The sequence below is a fragment of the Numida meleagris genome, chromosome 3 (genome assembly GCF_002078875.1).
Source record: "Numida meleagris isolate 19003 breed g44 Domestic line chromosome 3, NumMel1.0, whole genome shotgun sequence".
Taxonomy (NCBI): Eukaryota; Metazoa; Chordata; class Aves; order Galliformes; family Numididae; genus Numida; species Numida meleagris.
In genome coordinates this window covers 94230206-94254402 of record NC_034411.1, presented here as the reverse complement: position 1 = coordinate 94254402, position 24197 = coordinate 94230206, and the positions used below count along the sequence as shown (strand labels likewise).

The 24197-nt window shown below is 38.7% G+C and overlaps 1 protein-coding gene across 2 annotated transcripts in view; it reads left to right on the top strand.

Moving 5' to 3' along the window:
* EIPR1 (EARP complex and GARP complex interacting protein 1) overlaps positions 1-24197 on the top strand; it is a 168511-nt gene that overhangs the window by 62666 nt on the left and 81648 nt on the right. Inside the window, exons 9-10 of one of the 2 annotated variants that reach the window (XR_002437250.1) lie at positions 3635-3854; positions 7284-12130. Coding sequence is in view for 1 of the 2 variants with exons in the window: in XM_021392629.1 (XP_021248304.1) it covers positions 3635-3809 (175 nt within the window). In the remaining variant the exon portion in view is untranslated. Of the gene's footprint in view, positions 1-3634; positions 5916-7283; positions 12131-24197 lie in introns of those variants that run through there. The other variant, XM_021392629.1, reaches the window with a different exon arrangement.

The following is a 24197-nucleotide window of genomic DNA, read 5'->3' as shown; positions in this document are numbered from 1 at the left end:
CTGTACCTCATTGAGATCTGTTATTTATAGAATGGATGGTTTCTGAGTAAAATCACATGAAATAATAATATTTTTAATCATTGCTATGTTATGAATAAAGTATTAAAAAAATACATTCATTAGATCTATCATGTTAGTCTCTGAAACTGCTGAATGTTAAAGAGGCTGCAGCTGTGGGCCCAGGAGAAAGTCATGAGGTTTTAACAAATCCAAGTGCAAGGTCTTGCACCTGGGTCATGGCAACTCCCATTATCAATACAAGGTGGGGGAAAAAGGATAGAGCACTGCCGTGCCAAAAAGGATGTGAAGTTACTGGTGGATGGTAAGCTGGACATGAGCTAGCAGTGTGCACTCAGAGCCCAGAAAGCCAACTGTATCCTGGACTGTGTCAAAAGAAGTGTGGCCAGCAGGGCAAGAGCGAGGGAGGTGAGACCTCACCTGGAGTACTGCACCCAGATGTGGAGTCCTCAGTGCAGGAGAGACATGGACCTGCTGGAGCACGTCCAGAGAAGGGCCACAGAAATGATCCAAAGGATGGAATATCTCTCCTGCAAGGACAAGCTGAGAGAGCTGGAAATGTTCAGTCTGGAGAAACAAAGGCTCTGGAGGGACCTGATAGCGACATTTTGGTATCTAAAGAAGGAGGCAGACTCTTTAGGAGGGTCTTTTGTGATAGGACTAGGAGAAATGGTTTCAAACTAAAAGGGGAGAGATCTAGATTAGATAAAAGGAAGAGGTTTTTTATGATAAGGATTGGAACAAGTTGCCCAGAGAGGTGGTATGCCTATCCTTGGAGGCATTCAAGGTCAGGCTGGACAAGGGCTCTGGGCAACGTGATCGAGCTGTAGGTGTCCCTGTTCATTGCAGAGGAGTCAGACTAGATAATCTTTAAGGCCCCTTCCAACTCAAACAATTAAATGATTCTATGAATAAAATTCTAGCAGCTGCTGAAAAAGAAAACAAAAAAAAACCCACAGCAACAACCAAACAAAGCAAAACAAAATTAAATTATCTGTGTAGAAAAATGATGTTCTAAGATAAAATATAAGCTATTTTTTATGTGTTCTACTAGTATTTGCTGTCACCAGTATCCTAGATTCATGTAGAATCAAAACCTGTATCCTCAGCCTGGTGTTGGATTACCAGAAAAGTGCTCGCATCGGTAAAATGCAGATGAATCTGAGGTGTTGTCTTGAAAGACTAAGCATGGGTTAAAGTGATCCATCTTGAAAAGAGGAGAAAAAGAAAACTAAACAAACCACCTCTTTCTTTCTTTCTGTTTTCTTCATTATTTTGGACAATCTTTCAGATGCACAAAATAAATTTTCTTCTTTATTCCCCTTTGCAGAAACTTTTTGGGTTTATTGCCCAGTACAGACTTGAAAGACGTGGCTGTTCTCTCATAGTGTTTGTAAAGAATGCCTCTTTACAGGACAGGTTCTTTCAGATCTTCTGTATTGTTCCCAAGATATGTGTTACTGAGATTATTTCTTCCATCTGATTATCTTCTATAGCATCTAGCTCTTTCGCACCAGTTGTTCACTTACATAAGGATTTTCTCAGATTCTTGGCAACTTTTTCAAATCTATGCCAGTCATATGCATAAGTGGACTTAAAAAAAAAAATCTTATCTGCTTAAACAGCAATAAAAGAAAAATGATCTCGTGACCTGAAGAGCCACATGTGATAGTGTACTTTCAAGAGAAGACAAGAAATGGTCTTCTTGAGTATGAAAGTAAATGTATAGACAATAATAAAGATCAGTTAATCTTTGTAGTTATAAATGGTAATACCAAACTGTATGTTTCTTTCTTAAACACTCATTCTGAATTCTGTGAATTAAATTAGATGAACTGTACTGTTTAAATGAAACAGTGTAACAACTTGGAACATACAGAAATTAGTGCAAGTTAGATGCATATTTGTCCTTTGCTTATCCAACCTTTGGTTAACTGAGACTCCTGGTTAACTGAAAGTCGGTCGTGTCCCCTGACAGCAGTATTCACCATGCATTACTCCCCTGCTTTTCCAGAGAGACATTTGAAACCTTCAGAATAATGGAGTTCTGGATAAGTGGGTGAGCACTGCATGAGGCACATTGCTGTCTAGGGACATGACCAACTTTCAGTTAACCAGGCATGTCAGTTAACAGGAAGTTAGAAAAACACATTGAGGGAGATGAAGTGTCTGCATATGTGTGTTTATTAGCTCTCTGCTGTTAGATGGTTTGTAGCAAAGTACGCATTCAGGAGAATTGCAAAACAGTCCTGCTCTTTGTAATTAGCCAGAGGCTGTATGTTGTTTGTGCCAGCACCCTTTTTGTTAGCTGACCTTAAATATAGCGTAAGTAAATGATAATAGACCTTGGAACTAAATATCTGAAGCTATTCTGTAGTATCAGACTGCATTTGGTTTGCTCATTAAATTCAATTGAATTTTAATTGTGATGTTAGATTCACAGCTGGTTAGGCTGGCTAGGTGGACCAGTGATATCCTGAAAGCAATTGGAACATAATGCTGTATGTGCTTTGTGATTGTAAGGATGCGTACTTTCAGAGGGAAGTGATAAAGGGCAAAGAGTGATCAGCACTTCATTTCTGCAGCAGCAGTATCTTTTTAAATGATTGCTGTTTGCAAGGCCCTCTGTCTTTGCTTTCTGCTGGGAGGACTGAAGCTGTAATACAAGTCTGTTTCAGGGAGGCAGGTGGATGCTGATTGCTGCCAGGCAGGAGTGATTCTCTATGGAGGATGGGAACTGTAAGGTCCTCCTGCAAACTCACCTGCCCTGCAGCTACAGAATAATGTACTGTGGTGCTTTTAAAGAAGGGAGTGGCTCTGTGTGGGGAGAAGAAGGGCTGCTCTCAACACACAGCACAGCCAGTGACTCTTGAATGGTTTGAAATTTGAAGACTATCCCAAATCAGTTTTCAAATATTTCCAGTGCAGAAGAGAATAACTCTCTCGTGGTCAGGTAGGTGACTAGGAACTTGAGTAGTGAGAGGTGAGATATATGGTAATAAATGAGAATTTGCATTTTTAGTACGTCTGGTGTTCTTACAACTCTAGGAGTGGGAGGAAAAAGAAATGACAGTGTTTGGAGGGGTGCCTCTATTTCCTTTCTGTTACTCTGAATGGGTCCAGGATTGCAGCACAGGAGAGAGCGCAATTTAGGAACCAAAACTTCTCATCTACCTGCTCTCACTTAAGATGACTATATGCTTTGAATAATTCAGTTGGCAACAAAGAATGGAACTGTGGTGAGTGAAGAGCTGTTGATTAAGGAAAAAATAACGCATGCTTTAATGCCTGAATTATGAGAGGAAGAGTGGAAGAGATAGAAATGCTTCAAGTGGGTACTGAGAGACCTGGAAAACTGTGCTGAAGTTGAGAATAGCATGTATTTTATCCATACAAATGAGTACTTAACACTTTACATGACTGTATTATCTGAAATGTAAGTATGCGCAGATACCAGGTGTAGAAGGGTACTTCCTTGAACCACACTATTGCACTGTTGCCTAGGAACTTGCGCTCTAGGTATTAGTGACACTTAACATTGCATTTTAAATCAAGAGTGTTGATGGATGCTTACTTTCTTTTCTTCTTCTTTTTTTCTTCTCTTCTTTCCTTTTAGGATTAAAGAGCCCCTTCAGGACAGTGTAATAGCTACCTATGAAGAACATGAAGATAGTGTATATGCAGTTGAATGGTCCTCAGCAGACCCATGGCTATTTGCCTCTCTAAGTTATGATGGGAGACTTGTTATTAACAGGGTTCCAAGAGCTCTTAAATATCACATACTATTATAATTTGTTTGGATTATGATGGAATTGTTATCTTGGTGTACACTATTGGTAGGTATTGTATTGTTTAACTTTTTTTTCAGGATCTACTTTCATTTTTAATAAACATAAATACATTTTTGTTAAGAAAATCTGTACTTACATGAACACTTTTAATTTGTCTTTTGTATTTATCTTGGAAAGTATGATGCCTATTTTAGAAAAGGCTGTACTACTTGGGTTTTCTTTTAGTTGTTTGTTTTTTTTTTTTTTTTTTTNTTTTTTTTTTTTTTTTTTTTTTTAGTTTTTTTGTTTGTAGACACTGAGTTTGGGAATTATAAAGTTTCTGGAGATGCTAGGTGCTTTCCATACTGCTGATTTATTACTTCAGCTTTATGCAGATATAGTGGATTACAGAGGAGTTAACGCTGATATAAAACTGGAGCAAGGTGCATGTAGCAGAAGTCATCTAGTCATTTACAAGAATAATATTTTATCTTTCTTTTTTATATAAACAGCCTTCTGTTCTTAGGGTCACATTCTGCTAACTATTCTGGTTCACTGTTCAACTACTGTAGATGCAGTTGGGAATGATCTAAAAGGTTGTCATAATTCAGTCTAGTATTGTACACAGTTTTTCTCATCTTGTGTATCCTGAGGAGGAATGTTAATCATGAAGATGAAACCATCAAAGTGGAGTTTTCATTTAAGCTTTACAATAGTATCAAAGTCCCATCCTGTAATTTGCAGACTAAATGCATTTTTGTGTTACGTATTGTTAGAAACAACATCAGTCTTTACCAAAGACTCTTATATTCTCATAAAATATATTATACCATGTGTGCAGAATTATTGTTTTGTAGTATATATTGAGGGACTCTGGAGCTACACCATTGTTAACATGAAAAACCTCTTTGATATTTGTAAGTAATCTCATTCTTATCCTTTTGGCCCTGTGCAATTCTGCAGTGTGACGCAGCAGACTTTCAGCTAAGCACGAAACATCCTTTGCTATATCATGCTTCTTACAATATGTGACCTAGGCATCTGTGACTGTCTTGCTGCAAATGCTGAGAACAGATGTTGCCCTTCAGGAGAATGCACAGAAAACTTGAAATGTAGGTGGAAGGTGTGGTAACTGCACATACTGACACCTCCTCACCCTCTCAACTTGAAAATTCTGCTGCCTGTTCTTTGTATACTTAGACTAAACATAACAGCTTATCCCTTGTTGTCTTTACATCACTGTTGTTTCCTATCGTCTTAAGAACTTGGGTATGTGCAGTGGTGTTGGTTGTGGTGGCATTCTGTAAGGCCACTCGGAAGAAGAAATGCCAAGGCCAATGGCATAGACCAATGAACAGACCAATTCCAGCCTCTTCCAGTGCTTCCTAACAGAGTTGCTATAGTAACTGCTGGAGGTAGTTGAGGGAGGGCCTGCTCCTAATCTCTGCTTGTCCTTACCCACTGCTTGGATTGAAATGTGCCCAATTGTGTGCACACAGTTGCTGCCATGAGAACATACTCTGAGGGTATTGCTGGCTGCTACAGACCAAAGTGTCCGAAGTTGAATTCTATTCTTAGCTTTTTGAAAAACTTGTTCAGAAGAATTCGTAAGAGGGAGTTAATTTAATTAGATCTGTATTATTGCTTGTATATGTGTTACTGTGATGCAAGTCTGCTCCAGAGTGAATGCTTCATTGGAAATTCTGATGGTCTACATTTCTGTGTTAAGGTTTTAAACTTGTGCTGTTTGAAATTGTCTCAATCTGTAATAAGGCATGAGCTATGCACTTGTACGTTGTAAGAAAAATTACTTTTCCAAATCAGAAGTGCTTCAGTTGTTTGAATATCAAAATCCTCGGAGGAGCTGCAGCTTTTGTGGAGCTTTCAGTCTTCAGACATAAAATCCTGTTGTTTTTTCTTCCACACAAAAAGCCAAGTGATATTTCTTTAGTATACAGCAGAACTCTTCAAAACCTCATTAACATTAGGAATAAAGGTCTAATGAAATTTTATTGTCTGTTAATGTATATAGATTGTAGTGGGAAGGTGACAGGAAATCATGTAGCCATATGTGGGATTTGGTTTGATCTTGATATGTAATAAAATCTGGGACGGATTTCAGACTAATTTGGATGTAGCTGCATTTTCTTTAATATTGAGAGCTCATGCGTGACAGCTCTACCTGCAAACAAATAATAACAAAAATACTTTCTTTTATTTTAGTTCTGTCAAATGTGTGTAATGTCACAGAACAGGGAATAAGAGGGGCAGTGTATGCTGTGAAGGGAAGGGAGTAGCAGGTCAGATTTGAATGAAATGAGTTACAGAAGAATCAGAAGAGCAGGAAGGATCGAGTTTTAATCTTTTTCAGCTATCTGGACCAGGCTCTGAGCAACCAGATCTAGCTGTAGATGTCCCTGTACGTTGCAGGCAAGTTACATTAAACAATATTCAGAGAAGTAAAGATGACTGACAGGAGAATTATGGAAGGTCTTAACGTCATGGAGTGACTGGATGATGAAATGATAGATAGAATTCTGTGCAGGAAATGTGAAGAAAACTCTGATTTTATTGATATGCATTGGTGGTCTCAAGTTACTGTTGTTATGGCTTGGAAGTAAGATTTTAGGGTTATAATAGATCTTTAAAAATATCACCTTAATATAGATTAAAATAGTAGCAAAAATATTGGGAACTGTTAGCAAGCAAAGAAGAAAATAAAGCGCTTGTACATTACATAATATTTATAAATCTATAGTGTATGTGATTCTTCATACAGTGTCTCATTCTGGTATCTTCTATCTCAGAATTGATACAGTTGAACTGGAAAAGGTTTTAGAGAAGTGTGACAGGAGTGATGAATAGCATGTATGAGGATAACTAAAAAGACTGAAAGGCAGGTGGTTGAGAGGGAATGATAAAATTCTGTGAAGTCAGAAGTGGCAGAGGGAGAGGATGAGTAGGGAGTGGTTGTACTGGGTTTTTTGTTTTTTGTTTTCTGATGCCAGAATTAGAGATTATTAAATGGAATCTCCAGGTGGTGGCTGCAAGTATGCAAAATGAGATTGAGCTCCAGCACTCCTCCTTAGCACTGCGCCCCATCCCTGCTCCTCTGGAAAAAAAACAACCATCAAACAGACAACCAAAATCTCTTTGAAGTTTACATTGTTTGAAAGTAAGTGGACCAGTACTTGAAAGATGAATACAATAAAGTTTGTTAAAAGTAAAGGCTCAGAAAATCCTTTTGGACCATGCATTGCTGGACACCACCACCAAGAACGCTGGCAAAGAATCACTGTGTGCTTGCTTGGTCTTTACTTCCTTTCCTAGGTGTGCTATTTGCCAGTAAAGGAGAAAGTTTTTTTAAAAAAACCCAAAACTTTAAAGGAGAAAAGAAAACAGTAATAATAGAAATGCGTTCTCTAAGTTTCTGTCTCTGGTTCTGATAGAACTCCTTCATGTTTTTCTCTCACAATTGTTTATTTTGGTTGTAAGTTGTGTTTTAGGAAGTTTTAGGAAACCTTCACATCTCAAGTGAAGTTGTTACAGAATCTCAGTATTATTTCTGGAAACTGTCTACGTTGTGAAACACTCCTTGGCAAGGAGACTCTGGCAAACTGATTTCTGTGCAGCAGTGTCCATCATTTCTTCTGAGATGCAAATTGTGATCTGACTGATCTCCCAGCACTGGCTTGTTTCAATGTTCGAGAGAGAGAGAGAATGGTAAGCCAATAGTTATGTTTTCAAATAATCACCTCTTAAATGACTGTTTTGTTTTGCAGAATGTGTATGTTTTGTTTTGAAAAAATATTGTGGTATTCCTTAAAAATGTCAGACTGTCAATGTTGCCACGTAAAAGTTTGTTTTATTTTAGATTTGGTGCTGAAAAACTTTTCTTTATCAGCAATTCAGTATATGAGTCTGGTATAGAATTACAAAAATGTTCTTGAAGTCATGTTTTTATTCCCCAGAATGTGAATTATTAAAGGAGAAAGGAATTAGTAGTATTCCTATGGGGATTTTGAGCATGATGTAAACGGAGTCAATAGGAATCTTGACCATTTAATGAAAATCTTGAAATAACAATCTGGTTCACTTTAGCTAAAAAAGATACTAACTTCAAATTGAAAAAAAGAAATGCAAAGCAACACCCCTCGGTACTGACCTGGACTTCGGTTGTGGTGTCAGTGCTAAAATTACTCTGACCTGTACTGAAGCCCAGAAAAATAATGAGCTGCTTGTCAATTTTAAAATTAATGAAAAATAAGTATTGAATGGCATGGATAGATTTGACATTTGTTCTAGGCCAATTCTTCTTACCTCTTACCTTTTCATTTCTCATAGATGTGTGGAAGTAGGAATCTGTTTTCACCTGTATTATGCTCAACACTAAAATTAGCTGAGAACAGTTGGAAAGAATTAAACTGGCTGACTCCTGTATTTTCCAGCTGACAACGGAAAGTATTGACTCTGTATCTGTCTGTTTAGAATTTCCAAATCCTACAGCCTGGTACCTCTTGTAGTATGTGAGACTGAAATTCTTGCAGTTTAAGGTAGTCAAGGCTACACTGTTTAGGGCCATAGTCTGTCTTGGTGTATCACTGTGGTAGCTGTGTCTGGGATATTACTGAAGCAGTGAAAAGAGTAATGATAATTGCAAGTGTCAGTATTGGATACAAGTTTATAATTCTACAGAATTGCTATTTGCTTTCATAGAGTATGTTGGGGGTTTTATGGTTTTTGTGGGGAAGATACAAAGAAAGTGCTTGAAACTGCAATGGAACCTGTGGTATGAGAGCTGTTCTGAAGCTGCAGAAAGTCTTGCTTTCTGGAATAGCAGGGAAAAGAACAAATCAGTTTTAGGGAAGCCTAGCCTCCCTGTAAAGAAAGCTGCTGAGTGTGAAGCCATAGATACTCTCCAGAATAATTTGTGCATTGCTCCTGCACGTTCCACCTGCCACTTTGGTCAGTGAGGAACTAGTGAAGTGAAAATGACATAAAGTGATTTGGAGAAAAAAACAAAGGAGAAGAAAAGGTAGAAGGAAGACTGACAAATACAGGATGAAAAGTGAATTGAAAAGGACAAGTTCAATGAAAGATCAGTTTGGCAAACAGAAATAGGAAGGACAGATGAAATTGGCAATAAGGAAAGAGAATGTTATGGGAGTAAGGGTGAAGAATTTTTGTTTGTTTGTTTTAGCTATGTTATAAAAGTTCCTTAAAATCTTCCATATTAGTCTTCCTGCCTAAACTGATAGAGAAGTGCTGGCTTATATTTAAGCTATTTTAGTTCTGTCATTGGAGATGGTTCATGGAGGGTAGTTGCTGACAAGTTTGAGAATAAAGAAACAAAGTGACCCATAAGCTATTAATCCTAATTGATAGGTTGTAAAGGGCCAGGATTTTCAGCTGGTTATTATTCTGTTCAAGATGCAGCAAGTGTGTGTGAACAGTTGTTTCATTACAGTTCAGTTATCAGATGGGGTAATCAGCCTGAGACAATAGCACTCTAAGAGGCTGAAATGAATAGAATAGGTGAGTTGGAAGGGATGTACAAAGATATCCAGTGCCATTGTCTGACCACTTCATGGCTAATGAAAAGTTAAAGGATATGATTGAGGGCATTATTCAAATGACTCTTGAACACAGTCAGGCATGGGTCATCAACCACGGGAAGCCTGGGAACCTCTGGAAAGTGTTTGACCACTTTAATGGTATTAAAAAAAAAATGTATCTAATCTGAACCACCTCAGTGCAATTTTATGCCATTTCCACACATCCTGCTGTCGGTCACCAGGAAGATGTCAAGCTGGCTGTCTGTTGAGCCACACTAGCTATATCTGCAAAATGTATCTTGTTTATGACTTACAGGGAGTGTCCTAGTGAGATCAACTCAAGATAATTAGATGTGATTAATAAAATATCTGGGCCATATCCTCCTTTCCTTACTGACCTTACTCCAGAAGAGCTTTGAGCTGCTCTTGAGAAAATACCGAGCCCTTCTGTTTTAGTTCTACAGCATTCACAACTTCATAAAGGGTTTTAGTGCTCAGCACAGAAGATAACTTTGGGGAGAAAGAGACGAATGAGTCTTCCTGAATCCGGGAGCCAAGCTCCCCATGTGGAGATGCATGGCAAATATGTGAGTTGCTGTTGCCCTGGAGCTACAGCAACAGCTGCCAAGCAGCTGGGCTGAGCAGGGAGGACCTCTGATGTACCTTTTCAGCAAATTGTCCATTCATTTTGATTCTGCACTGAGTTCAGGATTTTGGCAAGAGGAACTATGGAAAAGCTTTTGAACAGAGAATGGATTTAGGAGAATGTGGGAAACGTTGGAAAATTCAGAGATACTGCATACTAATAATCAAATAAGCAAGTCTATATGAGCTGAATCCTGGGATGATAATAGTTTTGGCAGACAATTTCTCTGAACATCTTCCAGTTTCTAAAAATTCACAGACAACTGAGGCAAGAGAAAGACTTGAAAAACTACAGAAATGGTGTTGGTATTTGGATCAGTAGTGCAGAGAGTTGAGCAAGGGAAATATGTTGGAATGAAGAAATTTTAGTCAAATTGTGAGAGTTTGATTTGTTTCCCTTTCAATTTTTTTATAAGCACTAATTGAAATTACTAACAAATACATCAGAAATGAAGGTAACACATCTATGCAGGAAGGTTGTAGATTGGCTGTTGTGTGTAACGCAATGCACATAGGTATCTGAGTATTTGTATAGTTTCCCTGATTCTTTTCTAAACAGAATGAATTGTATTTAATATATGACGATACCTTAACTTGTCTTAGAACACACGTGAAGAGTGGGTAAAAAAAACAAAACAACACAAAACCTAATTTCTGACCGTGGAAAAGAGCACTTGCTAAAAAAAAAGTAATGAACCGTCCCTTGATTTTGTGCACAGAAAGGGGTGTGTGTGAGTGAAGAATACCTGGAATTTGGCTTTGCAGAGGTTGTGAAAAGGTCTGTTTTCCAATATGCAGTTGGTGGGATAAAGTACTCGCTTCAGTAAATTCAGCTGAGTCTAAGTATACACATGCATTATATTGAGCAGACGTTTCCTCTCTGAAACTGCCTCCAAAAAAAGGATTATGCTTCTTAGAATAAGGACATAACAGCACAAACAGGACAGTATCTTTTTAAAATTAAAAATGTTTCTTTATCATTAGGAGGTTGGCTATATAACACATCTGTTTGAGACTACCAAAGAGTGTTGGGTGCATATGTGGCTGCTGGTAGGAACTGGTAGGTAGATGGAGCCATAGATACTTTGATGCTATTGCTTTTTTTTGGTATCTCATTCAGTCTGAGTAAAATGGGAAAAATCTGGTAGATACATTATTGTAGGAAAATCTGTTAGTTAAAAGCACAAACGAGAGCTTCATCACAATGGGATCAGTTTAATCCTTTGCAAAGCAAATATCAGAGAACTTCATCAACTGTTCTGTCCACCCTGTCAGTTGTGAGTGACAGTTACTTGGATTCAGTTTCCTAGATGGATGCATATTTCTGATTTGCTTTAATCATCTGTTTTCACTGTTAATACTGCTTGAATATTTTCAGTCTATTGTTGGAGTAACTTGCAGAAATCCTGTACAATTTTCTACTGCAGTTCACAGACATTTCTTTTAAAACAGAGGGAAAAGCTGCTTTTATTTTTAAGCATTCACGCTGCTCTATCAGGAGGTATTCACTTTTCTTTTCTCTTCTCCTACGCCTCAAGGCTTAAGCCAGAATTTAAATTCTGCGAGTTTTGGACTGGTCACTGCTGAAAACTAAGAGCAATGGATGAGGCCTGAGTGTGACTGACATGTTCATATTCATCAGAAAATGGAGTCAGCAGGAAAGAATGAGGGGAGTAATTGTTACATTGTTCCCTCCTTCTCTGCTTGTGGAAAAAGACATAGGCTGCAGGGAGGAAGCTACCTGAGGTTATTAAGATTAATACTGCTAGAAATTCCAATCAGCTCACACAAGGCTGCTCCTCAAGGCTGTCAGATGCCTACTGCCTTCTCTGATTCAGGTGGGGCCACATCAATTTTGAATTTCCCAACAGAGATTGCTATGATTTATGAGTTTAGGAGGCTGATAAATATGGTTAGTTGAAGTGTTCATGAAATAATTGAATCAGAATAATTTCAATCATCTGTGCTCAATTTATTTTCTGCAGTAACCGCAGGAGGGTGCAGTTCTGTGCTGGGAGCTTCATCTCAAGGATTCCTATCACAGGAAAGGCATTGTGGAACCTGGAAAAGAGCAACTTAATTTTGCTGTCAGGCCTGTATGACAGCCTTATGAGCTGATTTAAGACCTATCAGAACTGGAGAGTAAGTATCCGGGGCTCTTCCAGTACTGCCCATGACAGAGTCTGAGGCAGTTCTGCATTATGCATTGTGGAATAATGTCTGCTGGGAAGGCTAATGAGAGTTTTACTACCTAGAGTTTGCTAAGCATTTGACTGTTCATTGAGGGTGAGGGAGGTTGTTTATATTTGTCTATTGCAAATTACGTTCAGGTGACAAGTTTTATTAATATTTCACTTTGGGATTTTGTGAATTTTTCTGGACTAGTGATCAGAAACAATTCTGTCACCATAGTGAAGGGAGCTTCACTGTATCCTTGATGATATTAGAGTTTTGAACATAAACATGTCTCTGGGTTTATCATTTGTCTTCTCACATATCCAAAAAGAATAATATTCTGGGTGGATTGTTCTAGTAAAAAGTACTGAATGTAAAGTGCACTTACATTTACTACCAAATGTAAAAGGGGACAGGTTAAAGCATTGTGTGGTGACTGAGTGGAGGTCAGTAGGGAATAGGAAAGCTTAACAAGCTGTGAAGCAAGTGTGCTGCAGTTAAGCATCTTCCTAAGATGTTTAAGATCTAAACAAGACTTTTATTGTCATCAAAGAGAGGGAGGTTATATTGGGGAAGATAGTGGCTTCTGTCTGCTAGTCTGATTGGGTATCTTTTGAAAGGTTATCAGAAGTAGTCAGCATGGGTTCACCAGGGGGAGGTCATGCTTGACCAACCTGGTAGCTTTCTGTGATGTCGTTGCTGGGTGGGTGGATGGGGGGAGAGCAGTGAATGTAGTCTACCTTGATCTCAGCAAGGCATTTGATAGGATCTCCCACAACGTCCATATAACAAAGCTGAGGAAGTGTGGAATAGATGACTGGACGATGAGGTGGGTTGAGAACTGGCTGACTGGCAGAGCTCAGAGGGTTATGATTGGTGGCACAGAGTCCAGTTGGAGGCCTGTATTTAGTGGTGTTCCTTAGGGGTTGGTGCTGGGTCCAATCTTGTTCAACATCTTCTTCAGTGACCTTGATGAGGGGATAGTGTCCACACTCAGCAATTTTGCTGATGGTACAAAACTGGGAGGAATGGCTGACGTGCTGGAAGGCTGTGCTGCCATTCAGCGAGACCTGGACAGGCTGGAGAGTTGGGCAGAGAGGAACCAGATGACGTTTAACAAGAGCAAGCGTAGAGTCTTGCACCTAGGGAGGAATAACTGCATGCACCAGTCCAGGTTAGGGGATGACTTGCTGGAGAGGAGCTCTGCAGAGAGGGACCAGAGGGACACAAAAACATTCCCTCTGTCTGTAATCTTCATGGCTTTTCTCTGTAGACTTTCATACAGCCTTTTGCCACAACTCATCGCCTTTTTTGGAATTCAGAACCAAACCTGTGCAGCATGCCATGAATGTCAGGGTTGCAGAGTAAGAGCAGATTTCTCAGGAGTCCCGGTCTGTGTAAGAAAAAAGTGGATTAATTTATTCTGTGATGAATCAGGGATGTAGGATGATGCTAGAGATATGCTTTACCCTCAGTGGTTTATACCAGCATGGATATACTCATGCTCATGAAACATAACCTGGCCTGCATATGACATTATTGTCTGGTCATCCATGGCTCAAGAGCCTTGGGGTAGCTCCTTTCACCTTGTGGTAAAGAACTGCCATGTGCTTGAACAGGAAGAAGTCAGTCTTTCTCCAAGCTCTTATTCTCAGTGTCCCTGCCTTGAAATTCAAATGTTTTAGATCTTTTTTTCATATACTTAATGTTTATTTTAGTTTCATCTATTCATTCGGTTTTATAGAAGGAGGAAGGGGGCTTCAGAATTGGAGGAACCAGTAGGATTTGGAGATGAAGTAGTCTGACTACATGTAAAGATTTGAGAACCAAATGTAAACTGGTACCATGTTTCAGAGCCCGTTATGACAAAAACATTGAGGAAGATCAAAACTTAGATTTTTCAGAGACATTGAGCATCTGGATTGAAGAAGAGGCTGGTGCACTAAGTTTACATTGGTTAAAAAAAAAAAAGCGATACTCAGAATGACAAAGTCCATTAAAATTCAGCTGCTCAATTTTTGTAACTTTTCCTTGAGTACCATGTTAATTCCTTGAATTAACTCATGATAGTTTATTTCATCACTTATTTGGAGACAAAATAAGCACCGTGATTTGTTGCGATCCCTACTTGCTGTAGAATATTACTGTAGATTGTACAAAATCGTTTTTGTACAGTTTAAAAAATGTCCTATGGAGTATAGGATCTCTTGGTGATGTGTTCAGTATTGTGGCAGCACCACGATCCAGGAGTACCGTAGAAGTAAGTCAAAATATAAGTAGTAACTTAAAATATGTATTTTAAGACTTTATGTCCCTTTTTAATTGCTCTGCAAGTAGGAAGCTTTTTCTGTGAATAACTCTTTTTTGAATTTCCTTACTGAGGTCCACTCACCATGAAATACACACTCTGCCTTGGAATGGTGCGGAAGACATGGTGAAAAATCTGCTACTTAGTTGGGATCTGGATATAAACCAAATCAAATTTGGGTTTGGAACTTAGCATGAAATTATGGCACAAAATAATTGTGTTATATGCAGAAAATGTTAATAAGAGAAGTCAAGATTAATGCATTCTGTGTAGTCTTTTCTGGTGTGCAGAGAACAGCAGAAGAGAATGTGGCAGGACTGTCTCACTGGTGTTTTTGCGCTACTGCTGTGAAAAGCATTTTCAATACTTGCATAATTTAGAGGATGACATTATGATTTTCAAAGCTTCAAATTGGAGTAAAGCATTTACATAATCTAATTAAATCATGTAAATGTTTTATGATAATATTCAAGTGAGTGCAAAACTTGTTCCACAGATGCATCCCATTCTTAGGCCATTGGGGAAACCCAATTTAAGCATGCAGATGGTTGTTACTAAGCATGCATGCTCTGGGAGGTCAACAGGGTGCTTACTGAATGCTCTGTTCTTAGTATAACCTCTGACGCCTGTTTCACAGAGCATCATCTTTCCAAGAGCTCGAAGGTAAGCTGATACCAGAGGGAAAGGCAAAGCAGATTTAAAAGGCTACTTGCAACCTCTTATAATTTGAATGAAAGTGGTGCTACCACGATATGTAATAAATTGCTTCCATTCCAGTGAACATTAAAATAATCCCATGGTGACCCTCTTAGCAGCAGTCCTGCCACATGTAGTATCAGATCTCACGAAGAATGCATAGTACTTGGATGGGAAGCTACCAGGGGAAACCCCACAAACTCTCTTGGTGACTACTGGGTTTGTTTTTGCCTCTGGCTGTGCTAACTCACAAAATATTGGAAGCACTTGGCCAGCATCTATGATGAGAGATGCTGTCTTGTAGTGAGATTTTTAAGAAATCTTTTTTTTCCCAGCACATTATCACTATCTCGAACAGTAGTTCTTCAATGATCTTTGACATCATAACATCATGTAGTGCACTGGGAGTTAAAGAGTTAATGCTCCAGTTCCATGCATTGTGGATAGTTCTGGGTACCTGGTTCTCAGAAGAGAAGAACTACGTGCCCCTGCATGGACTTTGCATTGTTTTGTTTCCATTTTTCATTCAGAGGGAAAGATAAAAACTGTTCGCAGATCATGAGATGTCTCTCTCTTTTCCCTTTCTGCTCATTCCAGCAGCATCTCGCCTTCAGCATTAGAGTAAGGCCTTTGGTTTTTTGGACACTCTCTCATTTTATTTATGGTATTTATCATTTATAAACTTCAATTGCAGTTATATTGTATATATTGTGTTATATTGTGTTATTTTGTGTTCTGATATTTTTTTTAGTAAATTAGCTATCCTCCTCAGATCGTTGCCACTGTTTTGTTTTCAGGCCCATCTCCCTGCCCTTTCCCCTTTCCCCCTTTCCCAGGGTGTGGGTCCATGGGTCCCCTCACCCCATTAGTCACGGAACAAGGCCGAACTGGCCTGTAAATTGTTGACAATTGCTCAAACGAATTTTTGTTGTTAGCAAAGGTAGATTCTCTGAGACCAAGTTGCTATCTGTTCTAAATAAACTCACTGCACTTTTATCATCGCCATACTAATTTACTGTAACTGATGACAGAAATGTGTGTGTATATACTGCCTGGTGTTCTGTGCTTTCTCAGTAATTATAATGGCTAGGAAGCACGAGGGTGTTACCTGTGCTAGGCTGCTGTTGCAAGCGGGGTGCTACTGGAAATGTAGGATGGACTGCACACAGTGCTGACCTGTTTTGTGCATTTACCATAACTGCAATGAGATTTTAGTCCAGCAGCTCTCATTTTTATCCAAAATGATCTAAGGGAAGCCTGTATCTAACATACCTCTGAATTTGGCTACTATAATTTTATTATTTACTGTCACAACATGTAATAATATGCAAAATGGTAAATTAGTTTGGAGCTCAGTGGTATGGGAAGCTCTGGATACATGAAAGTCATTGCTAAAGTAGCTCTCAGAAAGGTGAAATACACCAATAGTGAATTAAATCTTTGCTAATTAGACACAGAAATATAATTAACAAATTTTTCATCTAATTTTTGAGGGAGTGAAGCTATTGTAAATTTAAAATGGAAGCTGAGATGTTCAGCGCATAGTGTTAACTGCCAAGGAGAACAACGCTGTGACCTTATTCGCAGCTACACATGCATCATGTGTAGGAATGCCTGTCATAGCCATAATGATTTAACATCAGGGCAGGCCAATATTTCTTGGTTCTTCCTCCGCATTGTAGGCAGTTTCCTTTAGAAGTAGAATGGGAAGCTGTAGGTGTTTCTGGTGAAAAATGGTAATGCTGGAGAGGTGCCCTTTACTACAAATTCAGCACTGCTGCTCACTTTAGTTCAACTTATGAAAAAGGATTTGCAAAGTCACGTCTGGTAAATGAAGTCAGAAGTGGATGAAGCTTAAGTGTCAACACGCTTGGATTCTGTATTTTGCATTACTCAGCTGTTGATTATGCTGTATTTAAGTATAGTAGATAACATTGGGAAAGCTTTTTAAGTCAGTAAGACTGTTGAATTGCAGAAAAAAAAGAAAGCTTTTCCTTTAAAAATTGCAATATTTTGGTCATAGGAGTTGCTTACATTTAGACTGGAAAGCTCATAGAACCAATGTTTACCTCAAACCACTAGGACATACGCACAGCTATTCATAACGAAGGTGTTTTTGTACAAGTACAGTAAAAAAAAGTGTCACAAAACACCATGTGAATTATTGTTAATAGTTCCATTATAAAATCTCTTTCAATTACCTTTCAATACTGAACTAACTTTGAGCCTGATATATCACCTAGGTAACTACTGAAAGATCTTGAGTGCTAGTCTTTTAACAGTGATAGATAGATACTTGCACATCAGACTCTGTAAGCATCTGATCCACAGATGCCTGTGGTCACCAAATCATCTCTGCAGTCTGCAAGCTGCTCTTTTATTACTGCATGGATTGTCTTAACCTATGGCATCCACACTTCAACACGAAGCAGAGCACTCAATTTTTTTTTAATTGCTGAAAATTGTAGCTTATGTTGCAGTTCGGTTATCTTTTTAAATTCCTGCTTCCAAAGAACTTTAATGTTTTCAAAGAATTTGATCTGAAAAGTTTAGGAGAATGTGGAGTAAACTGAAGAACAGCTAAAACAAACTTTAATTCTCTCTACACACATACAGAAAACTGGTTCTCAACCTTAGCAATATCCCGAGATGCATATTAGCTACCACTGCAACTATAAGATTCAGCTCGTAAAATTGAATTACTGTAAGAGAAATAAATACTGAGGAATAAAATGATCAGCAAGAAGTCTTTCCCTGTTTCTCACAATACAAAATCTACAGGTTAGCAAGTTTAAAACAAAAGAATTCTTTTTCTTATAGTACATAATTTTTGTGGTAAAGCTCATCGCTTGGTGGAATGAAGACCAAAGGAATAAGGGAATTTAAAAAAAAATCATAGAATCAAAGAATATCCTGAGTTAGAAAAGACCCATAGGGATCATCGAGTCCAACTCCCGGCTCCACACAGGACCACCCAAAAATCAGACGATATGTATGAGAGCGTTTTTTGCCTCAGGAAGTATTTAGTTTGGATTGCTGGGAGCTCAGCAAGTGAGTGAAAAATCACACACTGCTACACTGGGTGTGGTCTTGCATGCTCTTAAACCATTTCTACTGATCTATCTTGGAGGTAAAGAACAGATTAGATACGCTTTTAATGTGATGTATTATAGCGATTCCGTGTCTTCCCTAGGATTGCAGTCTGACCTCCATGAATAGCTGTCTCCTTACTTAGAGCTATGCCCTTCTCAATATTTTAAGTAGTTTCTGAGCAACTTAATAAATGTGTGTGTGTGGTTCATCAAACTATATAGCTGTATCTGGGGCATGTATGAAAACTGTCATCACTATGCAAGTAAAACTCAATCAAGGTGAGCTTGATACAAAGCTCGTTGATGGTGATGAAACATTAACTGTGGCTTCAGTAGTTATTAGGTTAATTTCAATGCTTGTTCTCTTTTTTACCAAGATGTACAAGCTGAGGCTTACATTTGAGTCAATGGATCCATGAAATTTTGTAGGTTCGTATTTAATCTTTAGACAGTCATCATTTTGATTAGCAGTTTAAATGGAAAAGAATACCTAACCAAATATAATAAGAAGAGGGATAAGACTTCTCTATGTTTCATGACAAAAATCCTAACATTGTCTCATCAAACTTTATAAAATGATTTTTTTAACATCTTATACACTGAAAGATGAGCTTTCTAAGTATTCAGCTTCTTTGACTGGAAGAGCTGGAGGTAGAGAAAGATCTGAACTTAGTTTTTTATGTAAAACCGTTAACTGTTAGAGACTGGCATAAACTCATTCAGTACTTCTTCTGAGGTTTTTTTAACCTTTAAAATATAATCTTAGCGTGTTCCCTACAGCTTTTTAACTTGTTCACTTTTTTTGCTGCTTTCTTTTAGATAGATTTCACAAATGCAGTAGTGTCACTGAATACATACTGAACACGAACAAAACAGGGGGAGCATGGTCTGATCTTCAGCATACCCTGAGTCTAACATGATTCTTCTCTTGTCCTTGATAAAAGTGATTGACATGCTATTGTGGTTGGCTGAAGCTTAAAATGACACCTGTTTGTTTTTGTTTTTGTTTTCCTTCTGACTTGGGAATGCCCTGGGGCCTGTTAAACTTTGTATTCCGCATACAGAATTTGTTTTGTCCTCCAGAACTGCAGTGTCTGTACACGTTTAATTTTATTTGTGTAGTATCCAACTGTAACGAAGAAAAATAAAGATGCCTATTGTAATAACAGTGTAGTTTAAGTCATTTACTCAGGTAAATCAAATGTTAGATGTGGACGTGCCTGAAAATTTACCCTGGGTGTTTGAGGATTCTGTCCAGAAACTCAGTAGTTGCTAGGTCATCGTTTTTAGCATTACAGAAGCATTATATCCTGCTTATACTTAATAACAGTGTGATGATTCAAGGAAGCACCTGTTGATGTAGTTCTATGTTAGATAAATTTGTAACTGGAAGAAAATAGTTAAATGGTTGATGCCCAGATGTTGCTTTTAAGTGCCTGAGGCAGTTTGGCAACCAAAATCACACTGACAGTAAGATCCACCCAGAGCACACAGTTCTAGTTAACAGTTGGAGATGAGTGCAGGAAAAAGCAGAAGTGGAAGCAAGCACTGAAGCTGTCTTGTGTGTTCCATAGCTTGTTGTAGGTCATGGTGATGACTTCCATGCTCTGGTCACAGTCCCATCAGGTTGTCTCTCACCTTTAGGGAATGAAAGATCAGGTGAAATGAACAGAAGAGCTGTGAATTAGGAGAATAAAACCTCTGCACTGTAATTTGGAATTTAATAGTCTTTCATGATCTGTACTTGCAATGTATGGTCAGTTACTGCTCTGCTGTGATGACATGTGATCTTAAGTGTTTGGAAGGGAGTTTAATTAAAAAAAAAAACTTCAGTGCATCTGGCAATGGAAAAAAATTTAATTTTGTTCAATTTTTAATCAGACAACCCGAGACAACCACTGAGCACTACTTGACAATTAGAATACTAATGAACTGCACACTGGGTTAGCCTGTTTTTAAAGGACAGCAAACAGTGCACTGAGAGGTGAGGGATTCAATTTAGTTTCACAAGTCTTTATGTGTTTACCTTCTTTCCTGGTAAGAATTCAGGAAATGTTTGTCTTGTTGTCTTTTTTCAAAAATCCCACCCCAGAACGAATTATTTTTTCAAATGCAAAAGTCGCTGTGTGTGGTAAGTGGCTTTCTTGAAAGCATTCTTCAAGAATCCATAAACAACATACAACATTTATCTTCACTGTTAAGCACACCTTCAGTGTCTTAAACGTTTGCTGTTTGTTTGTTTTCATTCTTCTACTAGAATATTTGCAACACTTTACCATTCCGCAGCAGTTTGAAGTCTTCAGTTTTCGTGCATTCTAGAAATTAGATATTGTATTCATTGCTGTAGAGCACACAATTTCACAAAAGGTAGGCAAGTTGAAGGAAGAAATAAGTTGCCCACGCCTGAACTGTTTATTTCTTATAACCTTTATTAGTAGCTACCTATAGCAAGGCTGAATGTAGTAGGAAATGCTTAATGAATTCAGATGAGTTCTGAAACATAAATTAAGTAGCCTAACCATCTATAGTAGCCGTGTCATACTAGTCTCACTGAGAAATGGATATTTTATTGCCCCCTCTGCATTACATTGTCAAAATGAATGATATAATTATAGCCTATCTGAGATGAAGGATTTGCATGAGTATGTATTGGATGCCCTCTTCCAGTCTTAAAAGTTAGTGGAGGCTGTAGTAGGCTGTACTCAGATGCAAACATTTCAGTTGCTATTAGAGCCTGTGACTACTGAAATCAGGGGCTGCTGGCAGTGCTGTGTAGCCCAGGGCCTTGACAACCAGGCTTCTTGCTTCTCTTCTTGGTAGGAAAAGCTGAGGTGAGATATGGCCATTTTCACTAAGAGGACAGAGGCAAATGGTTCCAGAGCTGGGGTCATTACCTGCACCCCTCTCTTCCTTCCCACATCCATCCAACTCTTCATTTTCCCCTTCCCACTTCACAGCAGCAGTCAGTAACCAGCACCTTAGTCTCGGGAGACAAAATTCAGTTCTTTCTATGCTGCCAAGCTCAACAGATTTACTTTAAGCATGTACTTATTGCCCTGCATAAGCAGTATTAGCTTGGTCTCACTGTTGCTCGGTCAGAATGCTTATATTTCTTGGTCAGCTATACCACTCTAGCCCTGAGGATGTTGCTGTGAGATGCAGAGCCAAATCTACAGCTGGGAACACCATTTCCCTACCTGATTCTAAAGGACACAGTTTAGGTGTGGAAACATAAAGCAAGCTGGCATGTCTCACCTTACACAAGTTAGACTATGCATTTTGAAAAAAAGGCATGCCTGAAATATCAGTGATGTCAGTAAACTGGTTCCAGCACTTAGCAAACAAGTTGAAACAGTCTTTTAGAATTTAGATTCAGTTGGCCATATATTAGAAATTAAATTCCAGTTTAGTTAAACAGTCATCACAGTGAGACCAAATGAGACCACTCTGTTCTAAACAGTATTTAACGGGCAATTCCAGACAAGTAAGATATTTTAGGAATACTGTAGACTCATCAAGATGAATGTTTTCCCCACTGTTATATCTATAAAGATGGTGACTGTCAGTACTTAATATTTGCATTGTATTTCATTCAGCTTCTCTAGTCATTGCTGACAAATAATCCTAGATGTTATACAGATGCCTTTATTGCAGCTTCCTTTGTGAACCTAGAGCCATGTTGCTGATGTGCAATCATACAGTGTGAACCTTTCAAAGATCTTGACTGGGTCATGAACAATCCAGTTTTGAAAGGGGATGACAAGGAGTAAAGAAGAAATTCTGAGAACAATCTGGAGAATAGCTAGTGCTCCAAAGGTATGTGAGTTTGTAGGTTAGTTTATAAACAAAAATTCACTGAAATGAGAGTAAGAACTTAACCGTGCTGTTCAGTATCTTGGTTTTGTTCCTGCAAAAGCCATCATATGTAAAAGCGAATGCATGATAAAGATGGATCCGGTGCTAGAAAGATGGAAAAGGAAATAGATGTGGTGTCACGTAGGTGTTGCTCTCTCACATAAAAGTAAGATCTCAGGTCACTCCTGTATGGGATGGTGTAGGGTACTATCATAGTTTTATGATTTTGGGTTATTGGTATTCCACATCATAACATCATATAGTGTACTGGGAGTTAAAGAGTTAATGCTTCAGTTCTGTGGATAGTTCTGGGTACCTGGTCCTCAGAAGACCTACATTTCCCAGGGGACTTTGCTGCTCTGTTACCACTTCTGTTCAGAGGGAAAGATAAAACTGTTTGCAGATCCGAGACTCTCTCTTCTCTGCCCGTCTCTCGTCCTGGCAGCATCTTGCTCCCTAGCCCTCGGTATTAGAGTAAGGCCTAAGGCCTACTTTAATTTTGGACACTCTCTCTCATTTTATTGGATTCTTTAGCTTTAATTGTAATTATATTGTATTATAGTGTGTTATTTTGCGTTCCGATATCTTATTTAGTAAATTAGTTTGTTCCTCCTCAGATCGTTGCCACTGTTTTGTTGTCAGGCCCATCTCCCTACCCTTTTTCCTTTTCCCTTTCCTGGGGCGTGGGCCCATGGGTCCCCTGCCTCAGTAGTCACGGAACCGGGCCAAACGCCCATAAACCATTGACAGATACCTATGTGTTTGTGTGGTACAGAGGTGTGAAGTGGGAGCTGCTGCTTTCTCTGAAATGTGCAGAGTAGATAGGTCTTGTCTCTGTGGCTCCTGCAGTGTTAAAAGTGCAGCTGCTTCCTGAGATTGAAAGAATAACACAGGTAGCAAAGAGTGAGATGGGGCATACTGAGCTGAGATACAGAGCTCCCTGCCTGTTAGGCACGACTCACACTTTAGTTCTGATTGCTTACGTGTTTACTGTATGTCTTCGAAGTAAACAGATGGCCACCAAATTTATAAATGTAGGAATTCAGAGTGATCTAAGCAGTCACTCTGGCTTCATTTATTTTTTAATGAAGGTATAATAATATATTGAGGTACAGCACCTGACAAAGTGAGACAGAAAACATTTCTTGTTTAGCTGAGACTTTTCCCCTTTTCCTTCCTCCAGCCTCTACTCCCTTGGCCATGAGAAGTTGCAGTGAAAGCAACTGTATGTTTGGTGCCACTTTTTAGTGTATTTGTATGGCACCATCATTGTAATGTTTTTCAACCTTGCTGTAGTATTAGGTTGCTCCAAAAATAATGCCTCCTATTTATTTCCATGGTAGCTACAGCAGATACAAAGAGTGCAATAACTGTTCGATAGAGCAAATTCTCAGCTACAAAACACTATTTTTCAATATAGTGACTACAATTAGCTATGCATTTCTGCCAGTGATGAACAAGAGTTTGCATATCACACTCATCAAAATCTGCACAGCAGTCCAGAACATAGCATGTCTTTCACATTGCTGTCACCACTACTGAAACACATCCCCCACCACCTCACTGTGCTCACATCTGCTGTTTGGTCTCCAAAAACATTCAGTAAGTGTTAATTAGTGAAGTTCTTCCACATGAAGGAATTCAATTCCACGCTGTTGCTTCATATGCGCTTCCATGTCAGTGCCCTTCTGCTGCAACCTGTCACACAGCAACAAAATGTACTGGAATATTGGTGGGAAGGTTCAATCCCTACTGCCATACCACCAACATCTGCCTCTGACGTTGTGGATCAACATAATAAAATAGGGGGCATTACTTTTGGAGCAGCCATTATATGCAAAAGCTGCCAGTTGTGTCTCAGCCAGTGGTCTTCTAGTTAACAGGCTGTTTCTTAAACCACCATAAATCTGTCTTTATCCTGAAATGAATTAATATAAATCCCTGAGTTTTAGATGGGAAAGGAAGGTACTGATTAGCGTAAGCAATTCTTTGTTAATGTATCTAGATTAATATTTGTTACATACTACAACTTTGGATAGGAAAGTGTGTATCTGCTGTGTTCATCAGAAAACAGTAAGTAGAG